At 40.3% G+C, this 22,166-nt stretch overlaps 2 protein-coding genes across 4 annotated transcripts; one reads left to right on the top strand and one right to left on the bottom strand.

Moving 5' to 3' along the window:
• Positions 1-297: 297 nt before the first annotated feature.
• Positions 298-9,067, top strand: nme9 (NME/NM23 family member 9). 3 transcript variants are annotated; one of them, XM_039818522.1, is made up of 17 exons: positions 298-464; positions 575-632; positions 960-1,063; positions 1,242-1,313; positions 1,793-1,909; positions 2,839-2,923; positions 3,085-3,167; positions 3,253-3,345; positions 3,871-4,025; positions 4,355-4,551; positions 4,962-5,106; positions 5,178-5,285; positions 5,850-6,001; positions 6,109-6,253; positions 7,149-7,411; positions 7,628-7,711; positions 8,574-9,067. In XM_039818522.1, the coding sequence occupies exons 1-17, from the start codon at positions 432-434 to the stop codon at positions 8,642-8,644; spliced, it is 1,965 nt and encodes a 654-aa protein (XP_039674456.1). In that variant the 5' UTR covers positions 298-431; the 3' UTR covers positions 8,645-9,067. The 3 variants fall into 3 exon arrangements, with proteins under 3 accessions (XP_039674456.1, XP_039674455.1, XP_039674457.1); XM_039818521.1 differs by having other exon boundaries at positions 1,772-1,909; XM_039818523.1 differs by having other exon boundaries at positions 1,772-1,909; positions 7,628-7,721.
• A 742-nt stretch (positions 9,068-9,809) lies between these two features.
• smarcal1 (SWI/SNF related, matrix associated, actin dependent regulator of chromatin, subfamily a-like 1) lies at positions 9,810-21,869 on the bottom strand. Its single transcript, XM_039818520.1, has 17 exons — positions 21,063-21,869; positions 20,622-20,976; positions 19,568-19,618; positions 19,168-19,428; positions 19,002-19,052; positions 18,733-18,916; positions 18,323-18,473; positions 15,768-15,929; positions 15,587-15,652; positions 14,596-14,736; positions 13,598-13,816; positions 12,987-13,057; positions 12,659-12,761; positions 12,188-12,370; positions 11,025-11,125; positions 10,716-10,812; positions 9,810-10,530 (listed from the first exon to the last, which is right to left on the bottom strand). The coding sequence occupies exons 1-17, from the start codon at positions 21,408-21,410 to the stop codon at positions 10,399-10,401; spliced, it is 2,676 nt and encodes an 891-aa protein (XP_039674454.1). The 5' UTR covers positions 21,411-21,869; the 3' UTR covers positions 9,810-10,398.
• Between the last annotated feature and the right edge of the window lie 297 nt (positions 21,870-22,166).

Below are 22,166 nucleotides of genomic sequence, written 5' to 3'. Positions count from 1 at the left end.
AAACTCGAGTCGAACAGGAATAAAGGTAACACAGAGGTAAGGTTTTCTTTCATGTAACGTTCCAGAAATAGTTTTGTAACAGCGACCCATGGGGGCGGTTGAAAGAGAGAATAATAATTGTAGCTCCCACTAGTTTAATGGCACACGGCAGTCAAAATGAGCTCACACTGCGTGGCAATAAGGAAATACGACCTGCTTTGGTGATAATTAATAGCGACGCCGACAATACTGTCAGATGATAGATCCCCGGTGAGATGGCTCCGGAGCCGGAAAGCGCCGTTGCTTAGCAACCAAGGGTCCAAACAAGCGCGCGCTGCATCTGAGGACTTTGATAACGTGATTAGCAGCTCTGCATACTTCATATTAATTAAACCTATCTTTAAAATATCGCTTAGCTCTTTAAGATATAACCATTTAATTTGACTAAACAAATGGCAGGCAAGAAGAAAGAAGCGAGTCTGCAGGTTGGACAAGCACAAATGTCGTCTGTAATGTTGACATGAGTCCTCTATGTTTCAAGGTAACTTTATGAAGCCCTGATATTAATTCGTTTTTTTTTGTTTTTTTTGTCCAGGCTTCTGTCACAAACCAAGAGCAGTGGGAGGAGATGCTTGCAACCAAAGGTTTAACAGGTAAGAACTTCAGAAGTAAATGAGTTGTTGTTGTTATGTCCCGTTAAAAGTGAATATTAACCGTCACAACACTAAGCATCTGTTCAGTTACTGTAGTAACGTTATAGGTGTAACTTAAATAAACAGTATGTGTGAATAAGGTCTGTCAATCTGACTGTAATTTATTGTATGCTGCTGCCCCACTGTGTTCATTGGGATAACTGCAGATTGAATGCTTGTACCACTCTTCCTCACACTCTCTCTCTCTCACACACACACACACACACACACACACACACACACACACACACACACACACACACACACACACACACACAAACACACTAGTTGTAGATGTGTACCAGCAGTGGTGTGGTCCCTGTCGAGCTGTGGTTAGCCTCCTACGGAAAATAAAGAACGAACTGGGTGATGACCTATTACATTTTGCCACAGTAAGCCCTAAGTATACTTCAAATGTGAAGAATTTAAATTCAAACCAAAATTTGTGAAGTAGCAAGCCTAAACTTGTATTTGTGTGTGTGTGTGTGTGTGTGTGTGTGTGTGTGTGTGTGTGTGTGTGTGTGTGTGGGTTGGTGTGTGTGTGTGTGTGTGTGTGTGTGTGTGGTACAGGCCGAGGCAGACAACATTGATGCTTTGGAGAAGTATCGAGGGAAATGTGAGCCCACCTTCCTCTTCTATGGGGTGAGTGTGTGTGTGTGTGTGTGTGTGTGTGTGTGTGTATGCATGCTTGTACAGTAAATGTGTGTTCATGCTTCAGTATACATGAGCCATCAGCTCTGTGTGTTTTGCCTTTTTGTCCTTTGTATACAATTTCTGTCTTAATAATTTCACTCTCTAATTATTTCTATATTTTATTTTTCCTTTTATCCTGACTCTGTCATGCTCAGAGGTGTAATGATTTAGGGCAGGAAACAAATAGGGCCATGAATAGAGCTGTGATCTCTCTGGTGGTGATGCAATTTGTCGCCCATTATTTCATTTGGGTTATTAATCCTCTTTTATCAGAATTATCATCCTTGACCCTATTTTGTTGTTGTTGCAGACTTTTTAGCTGGGCCTGCTATAGTCAAATCATCTCTGTATGTCACTGCTTGTTAAGTTAAAATTGAATCAAAGAATGGTTAAAAAAAAACAAAAAGGTCTATGTGTTGAATGAACAGGGTGGGGAGCTCGTGGCTGTGCTGCGAGGGGCCAACGCTCCTCTCCTTCAGAGGATGATTGTGGAGGAACTGGCCAAGGAGAAGTCGGTCCTGGAGCAAGGTGGTGAACGCAAAGCGGTGAGCAGTAAGATACGCATCACACATTCACATACACAGTACAGTTATCCCTCCATACGTACCTTCATTTTAGAGCTGAACAATAGTCCTATCTCACAGCAGTTTGACTTGTCATAGTAGGAAAAGGTGTTACTAATAACACCAGCCATGTAAGCCAATGACAATTTGGCTGGAATAGGACTTTGAAACTGAAGGAGCTAAATGAAATTCAGCGATTACTGATTTTATTATTTACACCTGTACTTTTCCTACTGTAACATGTAAAAATGTATTTCTGTAAAAAAAGGCCCATTAATAAATTATGTTATCAATAAGTCAATTGGCAGAAAATTAATCAGCAATTGATAAATACTCTTGTTTTTTGCATTTTATTATGAAGTTGTAGAGCAAATATATACAAAAACGTAACCAAAAGACAACAAACACAAGTCAAAAACACCCAACCAGATACACCCCTGACATACAAAAAAGTTGCTAGAGTAGCAAATAGTTATCCATGCATGGCAAGATAAACTGTACAGACAACCACACTACTAGGTTGCAGCTGAGTCCATTTGCTTACTGATATAATCAGTAAAGGGACCCATTTTTCAAGCAAAAATGCTAAACATGCTCTGGTTGCAGATTCTCAAATGTGACCATTTACTGATTTTCTTGTCTTGAAAGAAAAGGAAAAAGGAACTTTCTTTGGACTGTTGGTCGAACAAAACAAGCAATTTCTAGAAATCACCTTGGGTTTCCGGGATGGACATTTTTAAACCCAACAATTATAGACTCATTTAGAAAATAACTGGCAGATTAATCAATATTAAATGAATCAGTAGTTGCAGCTGTATTTTATTCATTCAAGAAAGTAGGTATGCAAGTGTTTGTACACACCCATGTTTTAGGGATTCAGTGTTTTTATTTGGTTTTGTTGTGTCCGTCAGGTTAAAGATGATGGTCTGGTGGATGGTGAGAAGAAAGACGAGGAGGAGACGCCACAGCAGTCAGAAAATGAAGAAAGCATAATTGGTACTGTGGGAAAAACATAATCATATTAGTGCTCCATGAGCATTATTGCTGGTAATGTTGTTACGGTGATTACCATTGTCGTTTACCAGCATCATCATGATTCCGTTCACCATTTAATCTGCATTGCCGTTCATCAATCAAGCAGTTCTTTTCTTCTGTAGTTCCTGCCAGTAAATCCTACACAGTTGCCATCATCAAACCAGATGCTGTTGCTCACGGCAAGGCAAATGAGATCATTATGAAGGTACACAGACACTTACATTGACAAGATTGTCTCAAGCCTTCCTGCTGACATTAGATCATTATCCTGACATTACTCCCCTGGCTAGATTCAAGACGCTGGGTTTGAGATCCTGGCCCACGAGGAACGCACGCTGACTGAGGTTGAGGCTCGGGATTTTTACCAGCACAAAGCAGAAGAGGTATGGTGAGAATAACAAAAAAGACGTAAGAAAAGACATTTGACAGATACAGAAACACTTATTGGCATACTAGTCAAACTGCTGATCGGTTTAGTGTATGTTTGTGTGGTTAGTCTGGGCAATTTAAATTCTGAGTCAACATCCTAATGGGAGAGCAAAAATCATTTTCAATTAGTTTGCAATACATCACACTTCCATCTGCATTTTTGCACAGGGCTCAAAATAGATTTGCTGTGTAAGCAGCTTTTTTTTTGCTTATCCCGCTGTTTGTGATGAGACTAAATGATTAGAGATTCAGAAATACAAAACATGTTAGGAAAGGTGGCTAGGTGAAGCAATAATGTTGATGAAATAATATAGTACTATATTATGAACCTTTTAAAAATAAATCCAAACTAATTTCTTCTTCTCTTTATCACCTTTGTCCCTGATTCAAGACATAAAAAGACTTGTTTCTAGTTTTATGTGTTCACTGTACATATGTGTATGCTCTTGTCTCTTTGTTTATGTGATGGTGGTTTGTAGGCTTGCTTTGAGGACTTGGTGCAGTTTATGTCCAGTGGTCCATCCCATGTTCTGGTAATCTCTCAGGTTGAGGGCTCAGCTAACATAGTGCCAGCATGGCGTGAGTTCATTGGCCCAGCAGACATAGAGGAAGCCAGGAGAAATAAACCAGAAAGGTTAGTTACTGAAATTATACATATACTACATTCAGAAAAAGAGTTGAGGAAACTGGCATTCAAACTGTAAGATACAGTATGATGAAAAGATCATTCCTGTGTATTTGTGTATAAGAACATTATCATATGTTAATAGCATAGACATTTATTAATGCACCGTTGATTGCAACAGTGTGAAACAATCACAGGCTTAAGTCTGGGAAAGCGAATGAACAGCACTTTCTCGCCTGCTCCGTCAGACACACCCAAACATTATGCTTCTCTCTGGTTGAGCACCAGCTGAGCAACCATCTGCTCTCCTCTCCTTTCTCCCCCCTGGTTTCCTGCAGCTTGCGGGCACAATACGGCACACAGACACTGTTCAACGCAGTGCACGGTAGTGAGAACAGCGACCAGGCCAGCAGGGAGCTCGCCTTCTTCTTCCCCAACTTTAGGACAGACTCAGTAACAGAGCAGGATGGGGAGGAAGCGCATGTGGAGAGGACACTGGCTCTTATCCGGCCTGACGTTGCCAGAGAAAACAGAGGTGGGGTTTGTGCCAAATACACAAGCACAAGTACACACGCAAAGGTGGTTCATGTTGACATGGTGGGACTGCTTCTTGATTCCCACAGCAAAGGTGTTAAATGACAAGTGCAGTTTAGATTTTTTTGTAATTGATCACTGCAAAAAAATGTGTCACACTTTCAAACTACAATATGTCTATCTATATTAAACTATAAACAATGCCAGTTTATTAGGTACAGCTAGAAAAAACTAACGCAGTCTAATACAATGCAATAAATAAACACTGCTAAAATAGTTTCAACAAAAACTGAACATTATAACTTTCATGAAGGTAGGATTTATTGCAGGATTGTTGTATTAGACCATGTTAGCTAGCTGTACCTAATAAACTGGCAAATGAGTGTATATTTTATATCTATTGTTCTGCAGAGGAGATCTTGGCTCAAATCCACAAGTCAGGCTTCATCGTGGCTCTCCAAAGAGAAGTGATGTTGACAGAGGAGCAGGTCAGACAGTTTTACTTCCAACATGTTGAGGAGGACTACTTCCCTGCATTGCTCCGAAGCATGACCAGGTAACTTGCACATGCTCTACAAAAATCTAAAGAGAAGTGTGTTACTGCAAGTTTAACATTTATATTTCCAGTGGGCCAGTGCTAGCTTTGGCTCTGGCCAGAATGGGGGCTGTCCATCATTGGAAGAACATCATTGGTCCGTCTGATGTTAATAAAGCCAGAGAGGAGAGTCCTGAATGGTAAGTGATGTGTGGCTCAATTCCTTTACACAGTTAAAGAGAAGTCACTGTGGAATAATTACCAATGTTTGAGATTCACTGTTATTCCATCTGACAGCTTGTTAGAAAGAACTTTGTATTTCTCTTTTGACGTCTATTTTCAACCTTGTCAGTTTTTGCAAGTTATTAAAAACAAATGTGTGATTTAAGAGAGAGGATGCTTCCCATCCTACAACCACACAGGAAGAAATCAACTACATGAAAGTTTATTTTCCGACAGTTAGAACTTTGTCTCTAAAATGTATCTTTGTTGTGTGACTGCACTACTTGTAGTCTCATTCAGCCTATGATGCATAAATGTTTCTGGGGTTTCTTAAAGGCAGTCTTAAAATTGTAGAAAATCACTAGCTGAAGTAGAAGCAGACAAGGCAGGGTGAGCCAAAGTGAGGAAAAGTACAATAAATTACACTACTTCATCCAAAAATAATTCCTAGAAAACCATCAAATATTAGCTATTAGATATAGATGGTACGTGACAGTCTAATCATACCTGTAATGCTGACTTATGTATCCCTCATCGCTCAGTCTAAGGGCCCAGTTTGCTGTGGAGAACGAGCCTATCAACCAACTGCATGGCAGTGAAAGCCATGAAGAGGCAGAGCGAGAGATCAACTTCTTCTTCCCTAAACAGCAAACACTGGCAGTGATCAAACCTGATGCCATGGAGGAACACAGAGGTCCTTTCTGGTCATTTCAAACAATGTAAAAATGTACTTGTGTTTGTATAGATGTGCACAAATAATCATATAATCTTCATAATGTATTTTCTATTCACTCTTTACAGAGAAGATTTTGGATGAGATCAGAGACAGCGGTTTCTCTGTAACGCAGCTGAAGGAGACGGTGCTGTCGAGGGAGATGGCTGAGGAGTTTTACAAAGAGCACAGAGAGAAGACTTTCTTCAACCAACTGGTGGAATTCATGTGTCGGTAAGTCAATACCTGTCCTGAACACAGCCAGAGGAGAAGAGCAAAGTGACAACAGCAGACCTGCCCTAATTCCTGTTGCCGCTGGAAGTTCTAACAGCACTTTTAACAGTAATCTTAGCTGCTTAAAACCAAGGCAGCCTCAAGCAAGTGGCTAGGAAGTCCATCTCAATTTCATTCTTTGTTACACTGCACATCGAGGTTTTAGAGTTATCTTCCGCTCCGATTAGTCCCTTCAATTGGTTGTTACACAACTGCTCGGATACAATGACCAGAGAGATGTGTGCAGCTGGGCACTTTGGCTTGAAAAACTACCTTTACTGTAGTTTTATATTCTAGCCATTGTGGAATGTTTGTTCTTATAACTAAGGTACCACTTTATATCCTACAATGTATTTAAGGAATAACTTAATACCAGGCTGAAAAGCAGTGTTTTTTGCTGCCCTCAAAATGTCCTGTTATCTATAATTGAATTTCAGTGTAAAAATTGTCCTTTGTCATGTGTGTTAATGTGTTGCTACATTTATCTATCGCATCAATGACCACACTGTAGTGGATAGTTGAACTTAGGTGCTATTGGTCAAAATGAATTAATTAAATGAATTAATAATAAACACACAAAATAAGAAGGTGGCATCACTCTTTCCCTCTAAATTTGAAAGGTGTTGAAAACACTGACAGTGAATGGGTAAAGTTCATAAATCATATGTGTCAGCAATAACTGGTCATACTAGCCAAGCATGTATCATGGGCATCACATAATACAAAACACGATATATTTGCAGTGGCACAGTCCTCTGAATGAATAGTCAGGCTTTACCAGGAATGTCTTAAAATGACATTGATATTACACAAAATCCTGTCTGTTATATTTACATCCTGTCATTGTTGGTTTCAGGGGGCCATGTATGATGCTCGTCCTGACCAAGGAAAATGCAGTGGAGGAGTGGAGGGCCACTATGGGCCCCGCAGACCCTGACCAAGCTAAGGCGACATCCCCAAACTCTCTGAGGGCCCGCTTTGCCTCCGACATCCTCCACAACTCAGTCCACGGCTCCTCCAGTGAGCAGCATGCAGAGGAGAAGATCCGTTTTATCTTCGGTGACATCTGCTCAGAGGCAGAGCTCACCGGTGATGGAGAGACTGACACAACCATTTTAGGTAATCATATGACATGAGACATTTCCATCTGCCACACCATCTGGTTCCAAATAAATAAAAACTTTGGAGATTAAAAATGTACAGTCCTTTTATGTTTTTGTGGGTTTTTATGGCCTATTTCTGCTAGAAACAATATTTCATCCAGCTATTTCTCATGGTTGAAAAGTAAAATACTGTAAACTTGAGACTTCAAATAAAGTTAAATTTTATTTGCAGCAAAAGAGCAAGACTATCCTGCAGATGAAAACACAGGAATGGCAAGATCTTTAACTGATGAACTGTCCGATGACCATGATGAAGGTATGAGTAAGTGAGTACATGATTAGAAGAAAGTATTTCACTGACATGTTAGCTGTCCCAATGCAAGGTCTTGATCCTTCAATGTCTGCATTTCTAGACTGAATACGTCATAAACAAACAAAGGCTCATATAGGCATACACAACCAGTATAAATGCTTTTGCACCCCTTAGTAGCCCACAATCCATTCGACACCAGTCAGTTTGAGCACAGGCAATCCTTATCACTTTCTTAAGGTATTGGTCATCAGTCACCAGTAAATATATCACATTAATAAGACCAATGAAAAAGCCTCTGCAAGTTGTAAATAATGGTAACTAGACAACACAGCTACTTTTGGTTTTTGTTGATGCTAGAATTGTATTTGGGGAGGAGATACACGTTTGGCCAGACCGTCTCTGTGTGGGCAGCATCTTTCAAAGGATCCAGCTCCTGAACTGGGACACTGCAATTACTGCAATACTTCCTGGGAAGCGAGAGTAGCTAGCAAGTAGATACGTCTCTCGTCTGACAATTCAGATAGCTTCCACGAGCTGAATGGGGCATCTCTTCCGATTCCGATTAAAATGAGGCCATTGATCTTCATAATGTTACTAACATCAGCTGAAACGGAGACGTAAACTGCTCTTCCAGTCTCTTTGGCGAGTAGAATGAAGTAAATCATGACCAGCTGCATTGTGGATAATATTAATAGGTTTAGGTGACATAATGTACCTCTGCTCCGCAAGTCCTATGGCTGATGAATTTGAACAATAATACGGTTTTATTGGTTGCAGGTTCTTTCCGTCAAGGAAATTCATTAATATGTGGTGGTTGTTGTTATCATTCAGAAGACTGAAGCTAATTTTCCTCTTTACTTTACAGGTGACTCACATAATTTGAATCCTTGCAGCCCACAGACAGAAGGAAGTGACAATCCAGACCACTCAAATTGAATCAGCACCCTTACTTGTTTCTCTTGTATTGTGGGCTTATTCTGTAACATTATGGAAAAATATCTGCCACTCCTCTTCAAATCATGAAATAAACAAGACGACATGTATCTGACGTTTTATAGACATGTAGGTGGTGACCACATATTACTTAGCTAGTTGAAGGGAGTACTTGTAAACCTATCGAGTTTTGTAATACTGCTGACACCAGTTGACAGTTTATAAGCTTTCTTGGCTCGCAACAGCAGCTGTAAACTCCAGACTAAGACCAGGATCATACAGTCGCAACAAAGCAACTGATCAGTTCAAAGAAGCCTTTAGCTGAATCTAGACTTCAGTTCAGTCTATCTTTGATTGCTAACAATCTATCAATTTTACTACTACCATGCTGTAATTAGGCTTGGATGGGTTTCCTGTTACATTTGAGGATAATACCTGTGTCAATGTGACTATTGTATGTGAGAATGTTAAGCATATCAAGTTATAAAATACACCACAAACTTCTTGGTGTTATTAGCAGCTCACTGGTAGATCCATCGGTACTGGGGTTTATGAATAAAACTGAGGTTAAACCAGAGGAACTGTTTATACAGTAGCTCACAAAAGTGAGTACATCCCTCACATTTTAGTAAATATTTCATTATATCTTTTAATGGGACAACACTGAAGAAATTACACTTTGCTACAACGTAAAGTATTAAGTGTACAGCTTGTATAACAGTGTAAATGTGCTGTCCCCTCAAAATAACAACACACAGGGTTTGATTTGCATTGAGAGATGATTTTATGTAAAGTACCCCATGCCAATCTCTAGGTATGGTGAAGGACATGTGATGATGTGGGGCTATTTTAATTCCAAAAGGCCAAGGGAACTTTATCAGGATGCATAGTATCCTGGATCCATGAAATAACTGGCCTTTAAAAGTAAAAATCTGCCTGCCTCTATGGGAATTTCACATAGGGGTGTACTCACTTTTGTTGCCAGCGGTTTAGACATTAATGGCTGTGTGTTGAGTTATTTTGAGGGGACAGCACATTTACACTGTTATACAAGCTGTACACTTAAAACACACACACACACACACACACACACACACACACACACACACACACACACACACACACACACACACACACACACACACACAAGAAGGATTCTAAAACAACCTTGAGTCAGATATTTATTTATTTTTCTCTTATTAGCAAAATAAATGTATAGGTTTGTATATTTTACATCTATTAATATCGCTGAAGCATTGTATGGAAGCCCATTTCCGCCAGTAAAAGAAAAACACAGGTTTAAAACTTACGTAAGTCATGACAAACTTTCTCAAAATAATGACTTAGTATCTCAAAATAATGGGAAACTTTCAAAGTAACACATAAGCCTATGCAATTTTCAAGAACTTTTTATTTTTTTGAGATACTCATTTTAAGAATTCTTGAAATACTATGTCATTATCTTTGAGCGTTTCTCATTATTTTGAGATACTAAGTCATTATTTCGATTTAAGTAAGTCATTTGTTTGAGAAAGTTTCCAATTACAATGACTTACAGAATTGTAAATAGGCTTCCATATATTTGTAAGCTTTTAAAAATAAAATACATTTAGTCATGATAGGCAAAAAACTGGGAACTGGGACTTGCAAAACAGAGTAATGTTAATATAATTTGTCAACATGGAAAGGTTCAGTCATCAGCTGAAATTGTCTTTGATGCTTCTTTTGCCGTGGCTTTGTCCAACCACACCATGGTGTTAACCAGAACTGTTTTCAGGCGGGGTGTCCTCCCAGTCGTTCGCAGCCTCCAATAAGAGGACTTCATCTATGTCGTCATCTGCAGTGAAAGACCTCTGGAACATCTCCATGATGCTCCTCTGGTTAGGGTCCTGAACAAACCCAAACAGTAAGGTTTATAACTGAATCTACAGAGACCCGTTTTGATTTAGCTAGGTGAGCTTTGTTGCACTGTGTAGCCTCATGTTAATAGGTTTCATCTACGTAAATGTCTGAATGCTATTTAAAAAGTGTGAACAGGATTATACTTTTATTCATATACAGATGCAGAGCTTACCTTAGAGTGGAAGCTGGCGTTCACCGCTTTGTCTGAGAGGTTTGACTCAGACAGACCCACTTGCTCCAAGACATTCATTTTTTCCTGGATCATTGGCCTGGATCAATAAAGAGATACACCATAATAATAATAATAATAATAATAATAACACAGATACAATACAATTCACTGCTTGTCACAATATGCGTATCAGACAACCCACATTAACTTGAACCCCTACTGTTTCAGTTTTGGCTCAGTAGTGAAAGACTTTACAACAGTTTGATTATCAGTGTGATTGGGTCATACTGCCCACTGACTGACACATACCACAGGTGATCATCAGCTGTTCCCTTGGCAACCAGGTAGTGAATGTTCACATTGCTGGTTTGTCCAATACGGTGCACCCTATCCTCTGCCTGAACGAGAATCTGCAGAAACAAAATAAAATAAAAGAGCATTTGAGTTAGTTAGTTAGTTAGTTAGTTAGTTAGTTAGTTAGTTAGTTAGTTAGTTAGTTAGTTAGTTAGTTAGTTAGTTAGTTAGTTAGTTAGTTAGTTAGTTAGTTAGTTACACACACACACACACACACACACACACACACACACACACACACACACACACACACACACACACACACACACACACACACACACACACACACACACACACACACACACACACACACACACACACACACACACACACACACACACACACACACACACACACACACACACACACACACACACACACACACACACACACACACACACACACACACACAAAAAAAAAAAACACACACACACACACACACACACACACATAGGCTTGAAGCTGCCAAAAGTTGAAATTAAAGCACTATTAGGATTCCTCATGGCTTTGGTTACTGGCACAGAGGTGGAGTACAGGAGTCAATTTATAATGAATCAAGCTTTTGCAGATTTGTCCCCCTTTACTCCCCAATTTTAGAATGCCTTATTTGACTGTACTGCGATCCGGGTCACATCTCTGTCACTGCAAACTCCACTGTTAGCATAAAGAGAGAGTGGGAGTGGGAAATTCACATGATGCCTGGATGAAAAATGGCAACTAAAAAAGTCAAATTCAATCCCAATGTACGTATATGAACAAGGATAGTACTATCCTCCCTTGTTCCCCTCCTCTTCCTGCCTTCTAGCTGTTACACAAAGGTCACACAGGGCAGACGCTGCAGGTGCACAGCTTTGATGTTAGCAAAGCATTGCCAATTTACGTTAAGTAGAAGACTAGAAAGTAGGAAATTTGCATTCATTTGGCCACCTGAGGAATACAAGTAAGCTCTGTTTAGGTCACCCCCAACTCCTCCTGAGAAAAATATCTGTCTCTTTACACTTTTTACTTTCAAAATTGAGTCCCAAATAAAAAAATACTACAAAACTAAAATGTGTTCCTAATAAAAGTAGTCACAATGAGTACACGCCATTTTGTAGCAATAACTTTCCATGGCTTACCCCGGGGTTCCAGAAAAGCTCAGCGAAGACCACCAGGTCAGCTGAGTGCAGGGTGAGACCCATGTTAGCTGCAGTGATGGACAGCACAGCCACACAGGTCTTAGTCGAGTACTGGAACTTGTCACACAGCTGCTGCCGTTCAGCTGAAGGAGTGGACCCATCAATACGGATGTGACTGACATTCTGTAAGAGAAATTAAAAAGGCCAGAATGGATTTAAGTAGCGGGCCAATACAAATCAACAACCCTTCCTTGTTAAACTTATAACGAAAAGTAGTAGTAGTACTAATCCTCAAATGTGCTGCCCACACTTGTTCCCTGCAGCTACTGATAATAGTTGACTTTAACTCCCACGAAAGAGCCAGTCTGGTTAAAAAAAAAAAAAAAAAAAAGTAAAAATGCACTCTGTCAAAATTACATTTCTTTGTATATAAGGCTTTTGTGCAGTCTGTTATCAGTACATCTGACTCACCTTTTTTACTAGTTCAGTGATGATATGATCCAGGACTAACTTATGATGGGCGAACACTAGAAACTTCTCCCTCCCACACTCCAGCATGTCTGTGATGTACTCCCTGGCAGTGACAGAAACAACATAGCTCTCAACTATTTCAACAAAAGCAGTGAAATATTCAGTCTTATGTGTATTTATTAAAACTCTTCAAGTTATCTCAAATCCAGTGCAGTCACAATGGCTTGACAAAAGGTTCGGATTCATTCTACATTTTAATCTCAGAGCTCATCACATCTGAGCTGATTCCACTTGCTGATCCCCGACCATTAAAAGGGTCTGTACTTACATAATGGCTTGCAGCTTGGCTTCAGCTGTGTGGTTATAAAAGATGAGGAGGGCTTCCTTCTCTTTCTTTTTCTGAAAAAAAGCACAAGATAAGAATTGACAGGAAATTCTGATTAAGGATTTGATAAGACTGCCATTACTCTTAGGAGCAGTGTGATAAGTAACAATCACGCTAAGCTACTTTCTCCCATCAGTGTATAAATACTTAAAATAAGATTTGCTGAAGTATTCAGGGACGGTTTTAAAGCATTTGTGTGTGCTTGCAGCCTGAAAAGGACTCCCTCGTGTGAACCAATACATGTAACTTACTTGGGCTAAACAAAAGGTTATATTTTGGGTAACCAAAGCGTATTGGATAATTTAAAAAGTCAGATTATGAGATTTTCAGTTTCTAGTTTCTGTAATCCGCTTTTCTTTCAATGTGTCCTTTTGTCCAATTTAACCACTTTCTGGAAGGATCGATTCATTTTGCATTCATTTCTAAAATGGGAAGACTGTAAATTTCAGCAGAGCCTGGTTTCTTAAGGTTTACGAATACTTCCATTTTAAAAGCAACAAATTCTGTGTCTTTTCTAGTTTTTCCCGGGACTGTGGTAAACATTTGTAACTTACATTGCTGTGTTCACTGACCAACTGCTTGGCAGCAGCTGACAGGGCAGCTTTCAGGCGGGTGTTGATACCATCTATGGTCACTGTGACGACTTTGCGTTGTTTAGCAGGAAGCTGAGAGAGGACGTCGCGCTTAAGGCGGCGCAACATCAGACACTCTTCCAGCAACAGCTTCAACTCCCCAAGGTTAGATGAGCCTGAGTAGTCCCACCCCCAAGGCGACTAGAGAGGAAGGGGATAGAGAAGGATAGATGAGAGGAATTTAACAAAATATTAGAAGATGGTTGGATAAAAGAATGGAGCCAACATATAAGAGGCTTAAGAGCAGGTAGCGAGACCCTTGTCGAGGTTCTTGTTAATCATACACAGGGATTAGATTGAATGCAAGTCAAGCCAGAGACTGAAAAGCTCAGGTTTCCGTCATAGAAATTAAACTGGGATAGCTCCAGCTGGTCAGAGTCTCTATGTGGATGCCATGTTGATGTGACTTCCATGGTATAAATAATTTTAACAGAGCAAAGCAAAAACTCCACAATCTTCAAAATGAGTCATGACCAAATTAAGAATGTAATTGGCCTTTAAATCATGTAGCGTGTTCCCTACTTGAACCCACCAAATTTAATTAAGGAGATTAGGTGGCAAGAGCAGAGCAACACAAGGAGAAGCGTGGAGACAAAAAAAATAAAAAATCTGTGGAGGAATCCGCTGAAACCCAAAAAAACAGATTCAATGTATTCACTGTTCACCAACTTACACTGACTTAAAGTTTCACCTTTATAATCCTATTGTTCTCAGCAGACCTGTCAAATTTTCCCACCTCAGTGCAAATACTGGACATCCCATTCAAGGAACTGCAGCCTATAAATATGAGTGAGGCGGATAAATAAATATTCACTAATCCAACACCTAAAGCCTTCGATGTTCTCTGAGGTGTACTAGAATTACAGCTCGACAGTATTAAGCATCACACTTGGACAGACGATTGTTGAGGCTTAAGCTACCTGTGTGGCACCGCAGTAGCGCATCCCAAACTCATGGAAGCGAGGGAAGAGTGTAGGTCTGACAGCCAGAATCTGGGTGTAGAGCTCAGAGGGTCTGGACATTGCAGGGGTCCCAGACAGAAGAATCACTCTCTTTGCTGCCTGAGGATGGACAAACAACTCTGATCAGAGCACTGCCGAGGGAGTCTAGCTGACAAAACAAGAAATTAAACCCAACAATGAGCCAAATGCTGCGATGTTTTGGCTTCAGCTGGTTTGTGGATCTATGTTACCAGGCCACATACATACACACTACATATGCAAAACAATGATTTCTCTCTAATACAGTGACACAGGGGAAACTGTCCATTAGTACAGCGATCCTATCGGAAACTGTGGCAGATGGTTGAAATGGTTATTTAACAATTTTTGAAAACATGTAGTGCAACAACTGTCTTACAAGATTTTGTGTCGAGTGGTTGAATACCAAGTTGAAATACTTGGCCAAAAGATAGAAGATCAGTAATACTGACCATATAAATGACATGTATCCTCACATGCTCTATGTTACAGAGCTTGGCATATAGCTGAAATAACTGTTCTGTTGCTCAACCGTTAACAATTGAAAATGATGTTTACTTTGGGATGGATTGTGGATACATTTTGGTTTATTTGAACACATACTGTGACTGCAAGGTCCAGCCTATGTTTGTTAAGGCTATATGACAGCCAATTTTATGTAAATCTGGATCTTGTTCTAAGAGTTTTAATGAATTATCTGGATAATTTTACTTGCAAAACCTGGAACCCCCACAAATCTGATTTGTGACCTAATGTAAAGGAACCTTTCCCAGGTTTTACCCAGCAAGGTTATACCTCAACACCATATGAATCTGCTTCTTTACACAGACAGGTAAATGTCCCTAACAAGTAGAAATATAACCTCTTTGGTGTATGTCACAAAATGAGTGATCCAAATAAAACATGAAATAAACGAGAGAAGAATAAGCACCTTCAGCAGAGGCAAGGCTGCTTTAAAACGAGCAGTCTTCATGTTCTTCAGAAAGTGAGACTCATCCTGCACAGAATGACAAGATCAAATATTTTGTCTATAAGATACAGTAATTCCTTTTAAAGGGCAAAACAAAAAACAGCCATTTCTAAACACGGCACAGTTCAATCACACAGCTAACCATGATGAGAACATTGAAGGGGTTTCCTGGCTGCTGCTTGTCCATCCTGCTCAGCAGGTCGTAGCTGATGATGTTGACCAAACCAGAACGCAGATTGTCTTTGGCCTTCACCACCACGTTGATGCGGTCAGGACTCAGGGAGGGGAGCCAGCGTCTGAAGGCCTACAGGCATAGATACTTACTCATGTAAGTCAGAGACTCAGAGGGAAACTAAATTCTACAGCTGTAAAGATGAATCGATTAGTTGTCAACTATTAAATTACTCGCCAACTGTTTAAATGATCGATTAATCGGTTTGAGTAATTTTTTATGAAAAAAATTATAAATTTTAAATAAATAAAATTAAAGTAAATAATCTCATCTTTTTTAAAACATAAATAGTTAGTTTCTAGTTTCTTAACTCTATTACTTTTTTGGACAAAACAAGACATTTGAGTACGTCATCTTGGGCTTTGGAAAACACTGATCAACATTTGATTAATCACCAATCAACACAAATTGATTAATCGGGAAAATAACCTGCAGCCATACGGAATTTCTCAGAACAGTATTGGTGTTCAGGCTGTACTTTTCCCCTACCACTGTGAAAAAGTCAGATTCTGACATTTTTAATGAACACCATAGAAAAATTCAATACTTTTGTGACTGACTACTACTTATTAGAGATGCACCGATTACTTTCTAGGCCAATCCCGATTTTCTTTGAGTTAGGCCAGCCGATACCAATTTTAGCTGATTCCGATAAAAAAAATTCTAACCACATTACAGCACACACAAATATTTATTTTCTATCTTTTCTTTAATAGAACATTTTGCACAGAACATAGAACATTTTTTGAACAGATAATGGATCACTATAAAATAGAACTATATAAATTACTCCTGGTGTGGGAAATCCACACACACCTAAAGTGCAATGTTAGAACCATTTCCTTCTTTTCACATCCAATATCCAACAAAAAAAATTTGATTTGGGTTTTTGGTGTCTTCCCTCCATGCCCTACTTTTTCCTTGCAGGTGTTGCATATTGCAAACTTGTTATCTTCTGTACACACGCTGAAGAATTTCCAAACAGCTGACATGTTGTAGGTTAATTCACGAGGTTCCCTACATGTGCGAGAATAGCGCGGACACACGCTTCACACCGCGAGCGGGTACGTGCGACACATGGCAGAAAAGTTTAGCAAAACAAGAAGGAAGGAAGAAAAAAAAAAAAAGACTGTGCTGTTGCGTCCATGTGTGCGTGCGTCCTGGAGAACCGTAACTCGTATAACTTATGTTGTCAGTGAATTGTAGCATTGAACGGCATGAAATCGGCATATGTCAGACTGACTTGCCAGTCACCGGTCATGGCCGAGCACGTGAAAACCGGCCAATTTCGGTCATCGGCCGGTCTATCAGTGCATCTCTACTACTTATCACTTATAATTTATTCTAACTACTATTACAGTGTTCCCATTTAGAAACAACCAACCATGTAGTTAAAAAAAATGTCCCCTGTGGCCCAAATGTTTCTGACAGTTCACTTCTACTTGCTTTTCATTCGCCTGTCAACCTGGCTTAAACTCATTAAGTTATAGCTCCCATGTTGTGCAGTAGATTTGGCCAAATGCACAAGACAAACAGTACAGATAAAAGCCAAGCCAGACGAGTAAGTGTCCTTTAATGGGCCGACATCCTGCGACTAAACCCTCCTCTGCGATTCCAACTCCTGATTGGGGGACTGTGTTTGATCCAACATATCTATTTAGAGAGCAGACTGTCTTGTCTTTTTAATAGACAGAAGGCCAAGTAAAGCTCTTCTCAAAATGTGCCGCTACTGCAGCCTGGAGATGCTGCTGCAAGTTAAGCAGAGAATAGATGCTACCAAACATGAGACACACTCAGAGAAAAGGGAAACCTGAGATGAAATTTGAATGTATTGAAATTGTGAAAGGAAAAAAGGGGATAAAGAGGCTCTAACGTTTCAATAATGCCAAGTGTGGGCACGTCATAATGGCCTTGTGGTCTAACACCAGTCAGTCTACCTTTCTTCTGTGGGATCAAATTAAAAGGCAAAAAAAACATCTAAAATGATATGCAAAGTGTAAAAAAAATATATAGTTCAAGCTATATCAGCAATGTCAGGTGAAGCAGATCTTTATGAATAACATAATTCAATGAAGTAGCCAAATAAATAAACTGTTAACATCCACATTATAAACCAATGCTTCGAAATCCAAATTATCATCTGCACCCATGAGATAAAGAAATGGAAGCATGAAATTCAATACTGCCATCTCCCCTACTGAAGATAAGGGACCTACAGAGTACAAGCAGTCCTTGGGGAACAGTATTAGCATTCTTCAGATGCAAATGAGCTTCAGCAGAAACCAGCATTATAATGTGTAAGGGAGCACTTTTGTCAAAAGAGACTCAAAGAATATCCTTAAGAGGGTGCCTGCTGACTTAATGCAGACCGATAATGACTCCATTAAACAGAAACAAAGTGATAAACTCTAACACCTACCAAGTAATGTACCATTTTACTTCTAACACGCAGAATGCGTATTTACCTCGGCCCAGGTGAATCGCACAGAGGAGGGAGCCACCACCAGCAAGGGCCACTCGGACCTGTAGTAGGCTGCTATACAGATGGCCTGCACCGTCTTTCCCAGACCCATGTCATCTGCCAGGAGGAGACGGCCTTGTTTAGACACCGCAAAACTACAGGGACACAGAGAAATGCTAAAAATTAAAATCTACATCAGGACAGTGAGTGGAAGTCAACTCTAATCCACCCTTATATCGGCAAACTTGAAGCCACAGCACAGAGCAATGGCACAGAAATATTGGCTTATTATGGTAATTATCTCTTCATTTATTACAAAACTGGTCAAATTATAGATAAATAGCGGTATCCTTATATTGAGTTATTGGCTACACCATGCAGAACAAGCACTAATGGCTGCCCAACGGCACCTACTTGACTCCCTCCCTCTGGAAGGGCATGAGGCTGCAGGTGAGCGAGGTGTCGATGCTGGAGAGGTCTGCTTCAGGGACATCTAAAGACCTGGCTTCAGTCCCGTCAAACCTGGAAGAGAAAGCCTGGACTACTGCCCTGGGCAGAGGCTCCACCTCCACTGCTGCTATCCCACCGAGGAGATCCACTGGGTATGAAACACAGCACGGTCAGACAAGATGGCAAATATAACAGAGACAAACCCGGTAAATAAAGCAAATGCTGTTACTCACAGAGTCCCTTGTAATCCTCAATTGAAAAGCTCCACTTTCTTGTTTTCATGTCTGCCACACAACAAGAAAATAAAAACATCCTGTATCAGAAGTCATAAAATGCAGATACAACATAATAAAAGATTGCCAAGAAGACAGAAAAAGAACGTTAATTGCATAATTTTACCATAGTTCTTTGTCGGCATCTGCTTGAATGCTGCAATGACGTCGACATGGTAACCGACATCAACCTCAAACTTTGTCGGAGACACCAGGACGCACTGGCCCCGCAAAGTGGCTCCAGGTTTCTGCCAGCCGTTACACAGCTTCAGCAGCGCCCCCAGTGCCACACCGTCACGAGCTCGGCTGGTGGCTGCTGCGACGTCCACTGCCTCCATTCCCTCCAGAGGCCTCAAAGACACAGAGGCAATAGCAGCTGCTTCCGCCACTGCAACACAGGGTAAAGACAGAGGAGATGCAGCAGCAGCCCAAAGAACGCGACAACTCTGTCATGCCTTTAATTTAGGCTACTACAGAGAGGAAGAAAGGAGTGCATGTTCCCATGAATATTGCCCCGATGTTCAGACTTAGCTGGTGATAGTCCTCCAGGCTGAAGTTCCACATCTTTATGGCAGGGTCTAAGGCAGAACAGAATACTCCATTATTCTAAAAGACAGTGCAGACATTGAGATGGACATACAAAACCAGACAAAAATCACTACATTTTGGAATTTGGTGAATATTGGGTAGGATGAAATATTTGAGTAGCTGGCTTCTTCTACAGAGGACAGCTATGAAGCTTTGGCCAGATGATAACAGTTTGTGTTATGGTGGAGTTCAGTCATTCATTATTTGGCCTTGCAGGTTGTAGGTGCATAATCTTAAATCGCCTGTTGAGGGTTTGTTGTTATTTTTTTGACCTATATCAATGTAAACAGTACTGGGACTTACAATCTTCGTTCCCAGGATCTTTTCCTTATGTCTGTTCCTAAGGTTAGAACTGAGCTGGGGAAAAAGGCATTTAAGTTTGCTGCTCCCTCTGCATGGAACAAGTTACAGAAATCCCTGAAACTTACTAAACTGGTCTCAGTGGTCGCTTTTAAGAGGATGTTGTTTGACTTGGAGGGAATGACATCTGGCTGTAGATGTTTTACCTGATGTGTTTAGTATTCTGGTTGACTCTGAGGGATATGCTGTTTCAGTTGTTTTATGTTCTTAGTGTTTTTGTGTATTTTGTGTTGGCATGTATGTGTGGTTGTACTGCTGCCTGCCTTGGCCAGGACACTCTTGAAAAAGAGATTTTTAATCTCAACGAGTTTCTTCCTGGTTAAATAAAGGTTAAATAAAAAATAAAAAAAAACTTTGGTTTGTTGGTATAAGGCATATACATGAAATAACTCAATCAGCTTGAGAATGTTGAGTTTTTGTTGTCCTGTCTGTCTTGATATTGTTTCCAATATCTTTCTCAATTTTCTAAAAATGTACAGACACTGATAGAGTTTATGGTTAATTACTGTTTAAACAAAATAAAATGTTGGTCATGTATTTATGATTCAATATCCAGTGTTTGCCACATTTGTGGTGGTCTTCCCCATCAAGACTCAGCTGCAAAACAGCATAGTTGCACAGGCACATACTAACCATAGTTCTTTGAGGGGATGGATTTAAAAACAGCAATCAGCTCTGTGTGGTACCCCACTTCTACTCTGAAGCGGCCCTCTGTGTGAGCTGCACATTTTCCTCTTACAGAGATGACAGGCTTTTTTGCAGGTACAGCATTCGAAGTTGATGAGTTGGAGGGCAGCTGTGCCGCAGGACTTTGGGCAGGTTTACTAGTTTGCTTGTAGAAAGGGCCTACTGCACCACCAGAGCTGTTGGAGGTGAGGTTAGGTTTGGGGTGAACAGGCTGTGGCACACCAAAGTTTCCTCCACTAGACAGGACAGGGCTGCTCACATGTTGATTTCTTGTCTGAGGAAGTGGGTCAATGACTTGGATCTACAAGCAAAGACAAGGAATTGGGAAATACGTTGTTAGTTTTCCTCCAAACAATACATGATTGAACATTACAGCACACATCTTACCTGTCTCGTAGAAGCATAGTTACTCTGGTTGATTTGGTTGCTAGTAGCAGATAACTGCTGCTGCTTTGGGCCTTGCTTGTAGTTATTGAAGCTAGGGGAGTCTTTTTTGAAGGGCGGGACAAACCGTTTTGGTGCAGAAGATGTGTGTTGAGCCAGGGTAGCATGATCCGAGGTAACGCTCTGTTTCGAGGGCTGTAACGTTACCTGCACTGAAGTACTGCTGAGGCCTGACGAGGTCTGGGTATCGCTGCTAATAGTCTGTCCAAGTCTTTGGGCTCTTCTCTCCAAAGCCCTCCGTCTGTTTTCCTCAATCTTTCGCTGCTGCTCTGCAGTCAGCTGATTAGACATGATGATGAACTTTTCTGCAACTATCGTTACTCGCTAACGTTACCTCAGACTCATTCACAAATTCAAATGATTATCAGTCACACTCCGGGATGGCCTAACATCTAGTTACCTACAAGCAAGTGATCCATGTCAACCCATCTGGACTAGCTTTAGCAGTACAATTATCGTTATCCTAAAAGTTCGTAAACTTGTAACGTTACTGCAGCCTCTCCTGCTAACATCAACTGTGCCAGCTAACGTTGCTAGCGTTGGCGGCGTCAGTAAAACTTACCAACATAAGCATAGCAATTAATCGACAGCGGTTTTAGACAGAAATTGGTATTCATTCATGGAAGAGCAGATGAACAACAGTGTGATCTAAAGACGGCAAAGTTTGTACGAACGAAGCAGGGCGACACATCTTAAGCTAATTGACAATTTGCTAGCTGGTTGTTCTGCCGCGCAGGAAGTGACGTATAAAAACATGAGGCACGTGGAGGTGCTGGTTGCCTGGTAATGTAAAGAAAAAAACGTCAATAATAACTACAACGTATTTAATAGCTTTCATTTCTAGAAAATCCGTATTTATGTAACCTGGGGAGCTATCTTTGATACGTTAGCTTGAAAGACATAGTAAGAAAGAAAGAACAGCCTATTCTGGTCAGTGTAACGCTTATCAGTTCAATTTTCTTCTTTTGGAAAAACAGAAAAATGGGTTCAAATATCCAATTTTTCATTTTTTTTCCACCTTGACAAATTAAAAAAAATTGGATATTT

This window comes from Perca fluviatilis, chromosome 12, assembly GCF_010015445.1.
Source record: "Perca fluviatilis chromosome 12, GENO_Pfluv_1.0, whole genome shotgun sequence".
Classification (NCBI taxonomy): domain Eukaryota; kingdom Metazoa; phylum Chordata; class Actinopteri; order Perciformes; family Percidae; genus Perca; species Perca fluviatilis.
This window is presented reverse-complemented; position numbering and strand designations above follow the sequence as displayed.

Coding starts and splice junctions, on each gene's coding strand:
- nme9 (XM_039818521.1), top strand. CDS start 432: ATGGCAGGCAAGAAGAAAGAAGCGAGTCTGCAG. Junction 465..574: donor AGAAAGAAGCGAGTCTGCAG/GTTGGACAAGCA, acceptor TTTTTTGTCCAG/GCTTCTGTCACAAACCAAGA. Junction 5,107..5,177: donor TTGCTCCGAAGCATGACCAG/GTAACTTGCACA, acceptor TTATATTTCCAG/TGGGCCAGTGCTAGCTTTGG.
- smarcal1 (XM_039818520.1), bottom strand. CDS start 21,410: ATGTCTAATCAGCTGACTGCAGAGCAGCAGCGAAAGATTGAGGAAAAC. Junction 15,930..18,322: donor TGCGATTCACCTGGGCCGAG/GTAAATACGCAT, acceptor CTATGCCTGTAG/GCCTTCAGACGCTGGCTCCC. Junction 15,653..15,767: donor CCTTCAATGTTCTCATCATG/GTTAGCTGTGTG, acceptor CATTCTGTGCAG/GATGAGTCTCACTTTCTGAA.